Source organism: Bombina bombina, chromosome 2 (assembly GCF_027579735.1).
Source record: "Bombina bombina isolate aBomBom1 chromosome 2, aBomBom1.pri, whole genome shotgun sequence".
In the NCBI taxonomy this organism is placed as follows: Eukaryota; Metazoa; Chordata; class Amphibia; order Anura; family Bombinatoridae; genus Bombina; species Bombina bombina.
In genome coordinates this window covers 1,440,061,674-1,440,076,473 of record NC_069500.1, presented here as the reverse complement: position 1 = coordinate 1,440,076,473, position 14,800 = coordinate 1,440,061,674, and the positions used below count along the sequence as shown (strand labels likewise).

Genomic DNA, 14,800 nt, shown 5'->3' with positions numbered 1-14,800 from the left:
TGCCTGGGATAAATATATGGCTATCCTACATACTAATTAATGCCTGGGATAAGCATAAGGCTATCCTACATACTAATTAATGCTTGGGATAAGTATAAGACTATCCTACATACTAATTAATACCTGGAATAAGCATAAGACTATCCTATGTACTAATTAATACCTGTTATAAGCAAAAAACTATCCTACATGCTAATTGTAACGTAAGCTTCTGTGACTTTTGTACTTGGAGAGGACTGCAGGCCATCCTCCTCCCCACCAACTATGGACCCTGGAATTTTGGGGGATTCTGTGATTTGGGAGGCGGGTGCCCAGGGAACATTTGAAGTACTTTTACCCTGGATTCACGTTTCCCCCAAATTCCCAGAAATTCTGAGAACTGAAGGGCCCTGATACAGAGTTGGGGTTCCTGTGTTTTTTTGGAGTATAAGGTGACAGTGTTTTTTAAGGGTTTTTTGTGTGTTTTTTTTATTTTTTTAGATTAGGGTTTGGGCACCAAAAGAGCTAAATTCTGTTTTAAGGGCAATGTCCTTTTCAGGGCAATGGGTAGATTAGGTTTTTTTAGAATTAAGTTTTTTATTTTGGGGGGTTGGTTGGGTGGTAGGTTTTACTGTTGGGGGGTCTTTGTATTTTTTTCAGGGAAAAGAGCTGATATCTTTGGGGCAATGCCCCACTAAAGGCCCTTTTAAGGGCTATTGGTAGTTTATTGTAGGCTAGGTTTTTTTTATTTTGTGTGGGCTTTTTTATTTTGATAGGGCTATTTAGATTAGGTGTAAATCTTTTTTATTTTGGATAATTTTGTTTGTTATTTTTCGTAATTTAGTGTTTGTTATTTTTTGTAATTTAGTCTTTTTTATTTTTGTAATTAGATAGTTTGTAATTTTTAGAGTAGTGTTGGTATTTTTTTAATGTGTAGTTAAGTTTTATTTAATTGGCAGTTAGTTTAATTTTAGTTTAATAATTATATTAGTTTAATTGTTAGTTTAAACTTAGTTCTTTTAATTTGACAGGTAAGTTTTAATTTAATTTAAATTAGGGATTTTGTACAAGTAACAGATACGTGTGTATCCTATGCTACCAATAAGGAATACACAACATCAAAATGTATCAACTGTTCCATGAATTTTGTGGTCTATCTTGAAGAATGTAATCGCTGCAGAAAACAGTATGTGGGCCTCACGACAAGGGACGTGAGGTCGAGGATTAGAGAGCATCTCAATAATATAGAGAATGAGTGAGAGAGCTCGGCACTTGCCTCCCACTTTATAAATTATCACAATGGTAATGTAGATTCCTTTAGATGGAAGACAATTGAGAGAGTACTATCCCCAAAAAGGAGAGGAGATAGGATTAAGTTGTTGTATCGTAGAGAGGCATATTGGATCTTTACACTACAGACGAGAATCACAAATGGGTTCAGCTCTGTGTTTGATCTGCTAATTCACTGGGAATAGTAAACCTATCTTGTTTGAAGATGTACATCTATTATCAGTATATACCCCTACCTGCTTGACATCTAATAATACAATCGTTATCTATTCTTATAAATCATAGTTCTGTTAAGCTTTTTGAATGTAGTTTTCCCTCAGTTAAGTATAATACAATAAACAAATATGGCTCTATATGACATGATAGTGTAAACCAATACATGAATTTGCAATGAAAACTTTAGACATATATAAAATACATAACTATGTGTTATAGAATAATACAAATAATTTGTTATTTGAGGACAGTTAGTGCCGATTCTAATATTTCCAGTCCGTTAAGATCGAGTTAAGCAACAAAATGCAACAAATGTAAAATGTATAACAGAATATGATTATTAACTGTGTAAAAAGTGAATGTTTAATAGCTTTCTTTTCTAGAATAGTATAGATCTATGTGCTGTTAACTAATATCTAGTGAGAGATCTTGAGTGTTATAGTTTAACATTTTGCACTATTACACCAGTTAATAATATTTTGCACTATTACATCAGAGAATGTTAATAACATTTTGCACTATTACACCAGATAATGTTAATAACATTTTGCACTATTACACCAGGTAATGTTAATAACATTTTGCACTATTACACCAGATAATGTTAATAACATTTTGCACTATTACACCAGATAATGTTAATAACATATTGCACTATTACACCAGATAATGTTAATAACATTTTGCACTATTACACCAGGTAATGTTAATAACATTTTGCACTATTACACCAGATAATGTTAATAACATTTTGCACTATTACACCAGATAATGTTAATAACATTTTGCACTATTACACCAGGTAATGTTAATAACATTTTGCTCTATTACACCAGATAATGTTAATAACATTTTGCACTATTACACTGAATAATAACATTTTGCACTATTACACCAGATAATGTTAATAACATTTTGCACTATTACACCAGATAATGTTAATAACATTTTGCTCTATTACACCAGATAATGTTAATAACATTTTGCACTATTACACCAGATAATGTTAATAACATTTTGCTCTATTACACCAGATAATGTTAATAACATTTTGCACTATTACACCAGATAATGTTAATAACATTTTGCACTATTACACCAGGTAATGTTAATAACATTTTGCACTATTACACCAGATAATGTTAATAACATTTTGCACTATTACACCAGATAATGTTAATAACATTTTGCACTATTACACCAGATAATGTTAATAACATTTTGCACTATTACACCAGATAATGTTAATAACATTTTGCACTATTACACCAGTTAATAACATTTTGCACTATTACACCAGTTAATAGCATTTTGCACTATTACACCAGATAATGTTAATAACATTTTGCACTATTACACCTGATATGTTAATAACATTTTGCACTATTACACCAGATAATGTTAATAACATTTTGCACTATTACACCAGATAATGTTAATAACATTTTGCACTATTACACCAGATAATGTTAATAACATTTTGCACTATTACACCAGTTAATAACATTTTGCACTATTACACCAGTTAATAGCATTTTGCACTATTACACCAGATAATGTTAATAACATTTTGCACTATTACACCAGATAATGTTAATAACATTTTGCACTATTACACCAGATAATGTTAATAACATTTTGCACTATTACACCAGATAATGTTAATAACATTTTGCACTATTACACCAGATAATGTTAATAACATTTTGCACTATTACACCAGATAATAACAGTTACATGCTTTTGTTATATATTGTTATCTTTACATCTTGTAATATACCAAGGTCCATGTTGTATACATATTAATTAGTCTTGCACCTTTGTTCCTTTAAAAGGAACCTAGTGGCATAGTGATGTTAACTATGATTACGGGAGTTACCTGAAACGCGTCAGTGACGTCATTAGGGCCGAGGTCGTAGCCTCAGATTTTAGTATGGCAGGTTCACTTACTTGCTAGTGGTCTATTGCCGTCTATTTTTACTTTTTGGAATAAAGATATACCTTTTATACAGTCACAGTGGAGCCGGTCTGGGGGATCTTTTGTTCATCTGTTTGTACCGTTCATTAACCTCTTAAGGACATATGACGGAATGTTTCCGTCATAAAACAATTGAGAAAACTGAAAGCTGTGTCCTTAAAGGGTTAAGGAAACCTGTAAGGCACCTGGAGCTCTGTTTACGGAGTGTTAGCACGCAATCAGCGGTCTGGCTGTGTTGATGAACAGCAAGCTGAATACATCAGGTGAGACGCCGGGGGCACTTTCTGTGGAGCACGGCTTTGAGGAAGAGTACAATTGAATATCATCGTTATTATATGATACTCTGAAACTGTGTTTTATCATGTTTTATATATGATCGTTTGGAATCATTGGCAACATTTGAGCTTCAAAGCATAAAACTAACATTTATTATAGACTGTCATGGTTTCCCCGCCTCATCTCATACCACATATGTGTACGAGGGATAGCTGCTTTCGTGTTTGTGAACTTTTTTATTGTAATTTTAATATAAAGTTAGGGGGGCGTTAGGTTTAGGGGTTACTAGTTTAATTTAGTTTATTGCGATGTGGGGGGCTTTTGGTTTAGGTGTTAATAGTTTACTTTAGTATATTTCATTGTGGGGGGCATGCGGTATAGGGGTTAATAGGTTTATTATAGTGTCGGAAGTGTAGGGCTTAATAACTTAAGTAACGTGTGAGCGGATGGCAAATTAGGGGTTAATAATATTTGAAAAAAGGATAATCAGCTGCACTAGCGGTGTAGTAAGTAAAAAATCCAAAATGTATTGATACGGTTTAAAAACAAGGTACAGGCAGGCTAAGCAGACATAACATCCTAAGGTAGCCTGCCTGTACCTTGTTTTTAAACCGTATCAATACATTTTGGATTTTTTACTTACTACACCGCTAGTGCAGCTGATTATCCTTTTTTCAGTTGTTGTTCCTGTGGCAGAACCGGCCACACTTTCGGCTTGCACCCCCTGTGGCTTCACACCTATTGTCTTCCCCCTGTGACTTCCGGTGGTGTCTACAGCCAGCGTCGGACTGGAGCGGCAGTTTTCATGGATGTTAATAATATTTAAATAGTGTTTGTGATGCGGGAGTGTGGCGGTTTAGGGTTAATAACTTTATTATAGTGGTGACTATGTCGGGGAGCAGCAGAATAGGGGTTAATAGTTTTTTTTAGTAGCGGCGATGTAGGGAGCAGCAGATTAGGGGTTAATAACTTTAATATAGTATATGCGATGCGGGAGGGCCTCATTTAAGGGTTAATAGGTAGTTCATGGGTGTTTAGTGTACTTTGTAGCAATTTAGTTATGAGTTTTATGTAACAGTTTTGTAGCGTAAAACTCATAACTACTGCTTTTAGATTGAGGAACGGATCTTGTCGGTATAGGGTGTGACGCAGGTTTTTTAGCCTCACCGCAAAACTCGTAATGGCAGCGCTATGGAAGTCCCATAAAAAACGTCATTTTTACGTGTGTGGGACTGACGTACAGGCTAAAAGGCTTGCGGTACAGCTATACCAACAAGACTTGTAATGGCTGCAGTCCGGTTTTAATGCTGAAATGACAATTTTTTCAGCGTTAAAACACAAACGTACATTATTATTGTAACATCATATGATCAAATATCTTTAGTAAAAATTTATAAGTGAAGCCTTTAAGGGACAGTAAAGGTTCAAAATAATGTTATAATGGTTAGTCACAGCATGCCCGGTCGCACTATTGGAATAAATATAGCTTGCTCCCGCTCTGGTCTAGTAGCAAAAAGTATACTGAATACTCTCCAACAAACTGCCTATTGATATCTGCTAAGGAAAGCTCACTATAGCAAGCTAACCCTTCTCTCTCTCTTCTGCTTTCAGGTATGTGCATTGGGTCTATTGTACTCTGCCTCACTTTCTCTTTTGGTATGTGAATTAGGTCCTACTTCATCTCCTGCTAAATTCACTGTTCTCTGTGGCTATTGTACTCTGTCTAACTCTCTCTTTAGTCTGTGGCCCCTATTTATCAAGGTCTGGCAGACCTGATCCGACAGTGCGGATCAGGTCCGCCAGACCTCGCTGAATACGACAAGCAATACGCTCGCCGTATTCAGCATTGCACCAGCAGCTCGCAAGAGCTGCTGATTCAACGCCGCCCCCTGCAGACTCGCGGCCAAGCAGGGGGTGTCAATCAACCCGATCGTACTCGATCGGGTTGATTTCCGGCGATGTCTGTCTGCCTGCTCTGAGCAGGCGGACAGGTTATGGAGCAGCGGTCTTTGTGACCGCTGCTTCATAACTGCTGTTTCTGGCGAGCCTGCAGGCTCCATACGGAGCTTGATACATATGCCCCTCTGTCTGTAGTCTGTGAAATATGTTCTGTATTTACTGTCATGATATCCTTATTGTTTTTTTATATGTGATGTTCAAACCTTGTCAATACTTGTTATAATTCCTAAATGTATAAGTTCACTAATGGTATAACCGCACCCTCCTCCAAATTCTACTGTTTGTTTATTTTATCATATCTTATAATCAAACTTTCCCAATTGGCCTTTTGACTGTCTTTCATCATGTTATTAAAAATGTAGTGGACTCAGCTGGATGTTCTGTCCTATAAATCTAACACTTCTATGGGGAAGCATTGCTGGGGTGTAGCATTGCTGGTTTAGTTATCATTATTATAATATCATATGTTCCCATCTCTTAAGTGAGAATTTATAAGTGAGGCATTAAGAATTATGCAAAATAATTATACAAGAATTAGAACAAGGAGTGAGCAAGGGACAAGGCAAGAAGTGTTGTATTACTGTGTTTTATGTGTTTCACTGTTTCCCTTTTTGCTACCTTACATTAGCCCATCTCTTTAACCCTCAACTCATTTGTGTTCACATGAACTTCACACACTCCTAAACTCTCTCTCTCTCTCTCTCTCTCTCTCTCTCTCTCTCTCTCTCTCTTCTCTGTACCTCATCCCAAAACATCCCAAAACATCCCTCATCCCAAAACAGTCTCATAACTGCAAATCAGTATCTCATCTTATGTCAATCTCCCTCTTGCTCATACTAGCTTCTGGAGATATATACCCTAATCCTGGTCCCCCACAACTTCCTAGCCTTGCACATCCATGTGCGCCTTTCCATAGACTTAGAAAACAAAACTCTGGTAACCTTACTAAAATTCCTCTTGTCTCTAAAGCCAACACCCCCTTCCCTTGTGCACTCTGGAACTCTCACTCCATTTGTAACAAGCTTACTTCTATCCATCTTTATCTCCCACTCCCTCAACCTTCTGGCTCTCACAGAAATCTGCCTCTCTCTCTCCTTTAGACACAGCATCCACTGCTGCCCTGTCACATGGGGTCTCTAATTTAGCCACACTTCTATGTCTGGAAATAGACAGGGCGGTATAGTAGGTATTTTACTTTCCTCTTTTTGCACCTTTCAAAAAATAAAACCAATCTCTTCCCTCATATTTTCCTCATTTAAAAACCCACATAATTTGCTTATTCTTTCCCTTCTCCATACATGCTGCCGTCAATGCTACATGCTGCACTCAATTTCTAGACAATTTTGCTGCCTGGCTACCTTATGTCCTCTCCTCAGACACCCCTGCCCTTCTTGGGGACTTCAACCTCCCTGTTGATAATCCCCCTGCCTCCTCTGTAAAACAACTTCTGCAACTCACTTCCTCTTTTGATCTGTCAAAATGGACTTACACTCCTACTTACAAAAATTGAAACTCCCTTCATTTGATTTTCAGATATTAATGCACTATCTCAAACTTTACAAACTCCCCTTTTCCTTTATCTGACCATGATCTCCTCACTTGCAATGTTATATTACAGCTTTCCCTCCCTACTACCCCTCACACCAAACTCCACAGAAGCATTAATTCACTAGATCAGCAACAGCTCTTTAGCGCTCTCAAACCTCTCCTCTCTTCCATTGCCTCCTTTTCCTGCCCTGACCAATCTATCTGCTTCTACGGTTCCACCCTTACATCGATCCTTGACAATTTGGCACCTCCTACCATAGCTTGGAAGCTCATCCTCAGTCCTAGAATACTCCTCTGACATGCCACCTACTCAGATGTTCCCGTACTGCTAAGCGACTCTAGAGTTCAGCTGACTTTTTTCACTACAAGTTCATCTTCAACTTCTACTATTTTGCCCTTAACCTTTCTAAGCAAGATTACTTCTCTACTCTTAACTCTTTCTTCAAACCCAAAATGTCTGTTCTCCACTTTCAATACTCTTCTCTGTTTGCCCCCACTTCCTTATACAACTTCTCTGTCAGATCAAGATTTTGCTAGACACTTCAATAACAAAATCGACTCCAGAAACAAAATTATCTCTCAACATACTACCAGTCTCCCATCCCCTCATAATCTTTCAATCATCCAAAACCCACAAAGACATAAAATCAGCTCTTTCACCCCTATTACCGAGGAAGACGTTTCTGCCCTTTTAGTGTCCTCTCACCTCACTACATGTAACCTCACAGCTACTCCTCTAACTCTCTCCTATACTTACCCCTATACTCATACACATTTTCAACCTCACCATCAGCACCAGCATATTTCCCTCATCTCTAAAACCTGAACTGCCCAAACCTATCCTCTAAAAAACTTCTCTTGATCCAACCTCTCCATCTAACTACTACCCTATTTTCCTCCTCCCCCTTGCCTCAAAGTTTATTGAAAATCTAGTATATGCACATCTACCCCATTTACTTACATTAAACTCCCTCCTTGACCCACTGCAATCTGGATTTCATCCCCAACACTCCACAGAGACAGCAATCATTAAGGTTACCAATGACCTATTTACAGAAAAATTGAAAGATCTGCTAATCCTCCTTGATCTTTCTGTAGCCTTTGATACTGCTGGTCACCATCTTTTGCTCCAAACCTTCCTTTGGCATTTGTGAAACAGCACTTTGTGGTTTTCTTCCAACTTGTCTAACCAGACCTTTCGTGTAACCTTTTCTGGGGCATCCTCTGCCCCTTTACCACTTTCTGTTAGGGTACCGCAAGACTCTGTCCTTGGTGCCCTTCTCTTCTTAATCTACACATCATCATTATGTTCCTTAATAAAGTCCCACAGGTTTCAATATCATTTGTATGCTGATGACACCCAAATCTACATCTCTGCACCAGACCTATCTCCTTCCTTGCTAATGTGTATCACTAACTGTCTTTCTCATATCTCATCCTGGATGTCCTCTCACTACCTTAAGCTAAATCTCTCAAAAAAGGAGCTCTTTAATTCCCCCCTTCTTTCAAAATATCCACCCCCCCATTTTTCTATAACTGTCAATAACTCCATCATTACCACTATCCTGCATGACCGATGTTTTGGGGTCACATTTGACTCAGATCTCTCTTTCAATCCTCACATTCAGTCTTTGGTCAATTCCTGCAGCTTTCACCTTAAAAACATCTTTAAAATTTGACATCTAGTTCAATCCGATTGGCCGATCCAATCAGCCAATCAGATTGAGCTCGCATTCTATTGGCTGATCGGAACAGCCAATAGAATGCGAGCTCAATCTGATTGGCTGATTGGATCAGCCAATCGGATTGAACTTGATTCTGATTGGCTGATTCCATCAGCCAATCAGAAAATTCCTACCTTAATTCCGATTGGCTGATAGAATCCTATCAGCCAATCGGAATTCGAGGGACGCCATCTTGGATGACGTCCCTTAAAGGAACAGTCATTCGTCGTTCAGTCGTCGGTCCGGATGGATGTTCCGCGCTGGATGTCTTCAGGATCCTGCCGCTTCGCTCCGGATGGAAGAAGATCGAAGATGCCGCTTGGAGAAGATGTTTGCCGGTCCGGATGTCCTCTTCTTGCCGGATAGGAGGAAGACTTTGGAGCCTCTTCTGGACCGGATTATGGATCGCCAACCCCCGCTTGGGTTGGATGAAGATGTTGGAGCCAGGACGGATCGGTGATACCTGGATGGTGAAGATAAGGTAGGAAGATCTTCAGGGGCTTAGTGTTAGGTTTATTTAAGGGGGGTTTGGGTTAGATTAGGGGTATGTGGGTGGTGGGTTGTAATGTTGGGGGGGGGGTATTGTATGGTTTTTTTTACAGGCAAAAGAGCTGAACTTCTTGGGGCATGCCCCGCAAAGGGCCCTGTTCAGGGCTGGTAAGGTAAAAGAGCTTGTAACTTTTTTAATTTAGAATAGGGTAGGGAATTTTTTATTTTGGGGGGCTTTGTTATTTTATTAGGGGGCTTAGAGTAGGTGTAATTAGTTTAAAATTGTTGTAATATTTTTCTTATGTTTGTAAATATTTTTTTATTTTCTGTAACTTAGTTCTTTTTTATTTTTTGTACTTTAGCTAGTTTATTTAATTGTATTTATTTGTAGGAATTGTGTTTAATTAATTTATTGATAGTGTAGTGTTAGGTTAATTGTAGGTAATTGTAGGTAGTTTATTTAATTATTTTATTGATAGTGTAGTGTTAGGTTTAATTATAACTTAGGTTAGGATTTATTTTACAGGTAAATTTGTTATTATTTTAACTAGGTAACTATTAAATAGTTCTTAACTATTTAATAGCTATTGTACATGGTTAAAATAATTACAAAGTTGCCTGTAAAATAAATATTAATCCTAAAATAGCTATAATATAATTATAATTTATATTGTAGCTATATTAGGATTTATTTTACAGGTAAGTATTTAGCTTTAAATAGGAATAATTTATTTAATAAGAGTTAATTTATTTTGTTAGATTTAAATTATATTTAACTTAGGGGGGTGTTAGTGTTAGGGTTAGACTTAGCTTTAGGGGTTAATACATTTATTAGAATAGCGGTGAGCTCCGGTCGGCAGATTAGGGGTTAATAATTGAAGTTAGGTGTCGGCGATGTTAGGGAGGGCAGATTAGGGGTTAATACTATTTATGATAGGGTTAGTGAGGCGGATTAGGGGTTAATACATTTATTATAGTAGCGCTCAGGTCCGCTCGGCAGATTAGGGGTTAATAAGTGTAGGCAGGTGTCGGCGACGTTGAGGGGGGCAGATTAGGGGTTAATAAATATAATATAGGGGTCGGCGATGTTAGGGGCAGCAGATTAGGGGTACATAGGGATAACGTAGGTGGCGGCGATTTGCGGTCGGAAGATTAGGGGTTAATTATTTTAAGTAGCTGGCGGCAACGTTGTGGGGGGCAAGTTAGGGGTTAATAAATGTAATACAGGGGTCGGCGGGGTTAGGGGCAGCAGATTAGGGGTACATAAATATAACGTAGGTGGCGGTCGGCAGATTAGGGGTTAAAAATTTTAATCGAGTGGCGGCGGTGTGGGGGGACCTCGGTTTAGGGGTACATAGGTAGTTTATGGGTGTTAGTGTACTTTAGGGTACAGTAGTTAAGAGCTTTATGAACCGGCGTTAGCCAGAAAGCTCTTAACTCCTGCTATTTTCAGGCGGCTGGAATCTTGTCGTTAGAGCTCTAACGCTCACTTCGGAAACGACTCTAAATACCGGCGTTAGAAAGATCCCATTGAAAAGATAGGCTACGCAAATGGCGTAGGGGGATCTGCGGTATGGAAAAGTCGCGGCTGAAAAGTGAGCGTTAGACCCTTTAATCACTGACTCCAAATACCAGCGGGCGGCCAAAACCAGCGTTAGGAGCCTCTAACGCTGGTTTTGACGGCTACCGCCGAACTCCAAATCTAGGCCATAGAAAACAGATCTTGTGCGCTTAAACAGCTAGACACTTTCACACTGGAGTAATGCTGACTAACTATGATAAGTGGTGTGTTTAAAAAATAAATAATAATAAAGATACACTCTCTTCACTTCACGGCAATAATGAAAAAACTCTCTTCACTTAATAAAAAACAAGAAGTTTTACTTAATTAGTACAATCAATTCCAATTACACATTAAAAATTAAACATAAAAAATTAAACATTAAAGCCACCGGTGGTGTAGGATTATACCAATTTTCAAACTTGTAGAATATCTTAGTACAATGATTAGCAATATAATATATAAAGTGCAATAATGCAACTAAATAAAGGGCATCTAATACATGCACAAGTAAGACAAAACGTGTCTCCACTGTCTGTTTTTAACAAACAACAAGACGTATATAAGAGCAGATAAAAAACACTCCTATTAGGAGAGAACAGTAAAAGTCTTATTAAGTGTCTCTTTTTAGATAAGTGTCTTAGAACTCAAAATTTGGTAATGTTCCAAGTTAACAGGCTCCAGTCTGATCAGAGTGTGACAGAAAAATCCGTAGTACAATTCGATATCAGAGTATCTTCAAGTGTACACCTTCCCACCGTTCTTCACAGATCATAATCTCTTTATGTCTACCATTGTATGTTGTGACAAATCTCACTTTGTTGTCAAAAGTATCTGTTTTCTTTTTTGGTATCAGTAGGCTCTGTCTATTAGTGTGTAGTGCTCGATGATAAGCTTTCTTAATCCCTTATAAGTGTATCCTCTTGACTTAAGTCTCTGTTTGAGTTCCTTGGATCTTAAAGACAATGAGTGACATAAGATGAGATACAGGTTTGCAGTTTTGAGAGTGTCAATGTGGCACAGAGAGGTGAGAGAGAGTTTAGGAAAATGTGAGGTGAACATAAAAGAGATGGGCTAATGAATGTTTCAGGTGGTGAGGGGAAGTAGTACATGAATAATATAGTTTTTTGTGGATACAAGATGTAGCAAAAAGGAATATTAGTACTGTATATGGAGCATGGATTACATGTTAATAATATGATTGTACTCAGTAGAAACAGGACTGGCACATGTAAAATATAGGGCTTATAAAAAATCAAAATGGAAAACATCTCATCGCAACTGATAGATAGTGCTCAACTTCTTGTACAGAGCGGCTTCTTTTTGATGAAAAATACCAGTAAACACAGATGGGGAACAGTATGTACCTGTGCAACTGGATTTCTTATAAAGTAAAGCCATATGATCATTTCTGGTTAAGAGGAGAATATAAAATAACAAAATCAATGTACTGAGTTGTCCTTAGTGATGAGACAAGATTGTTTTTTAGGTGCAGCTGCTGTTATTTTCCATGTTTGATGTTAACATTTTAAATCAATAGACTAAAACTATATAGCACTCATGTGTTTAAGTGAATATTAATAATTAGACTGTCTACCTTCTCCACTATGAGCGCACGGTATCTCCAGAGAATGTTATCTTCAATAAGAGACTCTGGGGCAAGTTCCGGTCACACTGTAACTATATAGATCTCATGTGTTTAAGTGAATATTATTAATGACACCATCTACCTTCTCCACCATGAGCGCATGGTATCTCAAGAGAATATTGTCTTCAATAAGAGACTCTGGGGCAAGTTCCGGTCACACTGTAACTATATATATCTTATTTGTTTAAGTGAATATTATTAATGACACCATCCACCTTCTCCATCATGAGTGCACGGTATCTCCAGAGAATGTTGTCTTCAATAAGAGACTCTGGGGCAAGTTCTGGTCGTTCTGTTTTTCTGCAATGAAAAAGAATTCCAACTTCACTGTTAAAATCTGTAGATTTTCCAACATACGTCAAAACTCTGTGAATTGAGATCTGAAACATCTTCCTTGGGTTTATTATCATTTTCCGCTTATCGAAAGCTTTGTGGTTTAAAGGTTCTCTATAGTTGTGAAGAAACATATTCACCCCAGGAACATTATTCCACTTGTTGTCAATAGCGCCATTAATATGTGCTGGAAAAACATGATTGCTGAAACGGAAGACACTGGTATTTGGATGTTTTTTCTTAAGACTTAACAATAGTGATTTCCAGTCACGATGACTTGTTGGAAGAATAATTTCATCAATGTCATTTAGAAGAATAAACTGACTTTTAAACATGTTTCTATATATACAATCATTTAGTGCTGCAGCTTGACCATAATAACTAATTTGACTGTTTGGATCAGAGGAGTAATTCCACATTGCAGATGTCCGCAGGTATCTGTCTATTGGCCACGTTACTACATCTAGGAACCCTTCTTTAACATAATATTGTAAGACCTTCTCAACATTCTCATGGCATCCGTTCTTATAAATCGTTACTCTATTTGCTCCAAGTAGTTTATACATCTCAAAGCTCTGAATCATCTGTAATACATTATTATACTCTCCATATAGCGCAGAGATACAGACGGTAAAGTTTGCAGAGAATGGTCCAACAACACGATTTTTTACCTCAAACCTAGGAACATAGTTAGTCATTTGTGTTTTGGACCAATGAACAGACACATACACATAAACACAGTTAGGAGGCTCCTCACACAGAAGATCTGCTGTACCATATGGAAATCCGTATCTTTCAATATGAAGGTCTATTTGTGCCGCAACAAGAATATTATCCTTGTTTGTGCAATGAAACCTGCAATAAAGTTCCTTCACCGACTCATGGATTATTGCAAGTACTCGCACTGATTCAGTTATTCGAGAGTCATAATAGGCAGAGATGATGTAGGTCTTGTTATCTCCAAGTGCTGTTATCGACTTGCTGCTAATATCAGCATTATCTCTTCGAGTTACATTCTGTTTAGTTTGTTGCTGACGTAGGTAGAATGAAAGAGTTAAAAAACTACAAATCACTAAACAGCACAGGAAGATTGTGAGCTTCAGAGTAGACAACATGCTTCCAACAGAAGATCAAAGCTGTAAAAAGGAAAGAAAGTGTTATTTTACAGAAAAAGAAATTCCAAAGAAAACAATTTTAGAATATAATATCATTTTACTGACTTTGATAACCCTAGTGCTGTATCCATAAAGAAAATCCCAAAAACCTTGGTCAAGAGCTTATAATTTAATTTTTAAACTAAAATAGACAAATTCAGTTAAAAAGTATTATATATTAGAGTTGTGCACGGGTGAAAAATTCAGTTCGGCCAAATCTTTCGGATCCAACATTAAAAAATGTCATGGCCAGATAACAAGTGGAGTGTTATTTAACACTTCCGTTCGAGCGTTAACTGCACTAGAAGTAAACTTTTTGTGCATGTCAGGTTGCACTTGTATTATGAGTTGAAGATAAAAATCTATCGCTCACATGATAACCAGATGCGCACAAAAAGCTGAACTTACAGTATCACTTGCAGAATATAGACAAAAACTTATAGTGTTCTGTGCCTCGTGTCAAAACCGCACAAGCTCACTGGAGGTGAATGATAGCCCAACACAATCGTTCCCAATATAAATATACAAAGTGCAAAGTAGGAGCGTCGTATTCATAAGAAGAGTGGCTAAAGTGCGGCGTAGAAATGTATTATATATGCAAGTGTAACTTTATATAGAACATGCATACAGTACCTGGCAATATGT

At 37.5% G+C, this 14,800-nt stretch overlaps 1 protein-coding gene across 1 annotated transcript; it reads right to left on the bottom strand.

The window, feature by feature from the left end:
• Positions 1–12,844: 12,844 nt before the first annotated feature.
• LOC128647613 (beta-1,4-galactosyltransferase galt-1-like) lies at positions 12,845–14,116 on the bottom strand. The gene has a single exon (XM_053700369.1). The coding sequence runs from the start codon at positions 14,114–14,116 to the stop codon at positions 12,845–12,847; it is 1,272 nt and encodes a 423-aa protein (XP_053556344.1).
• Between the last annotated feature and the right edge of the window lie 684 nt (positions 14,117–14,800).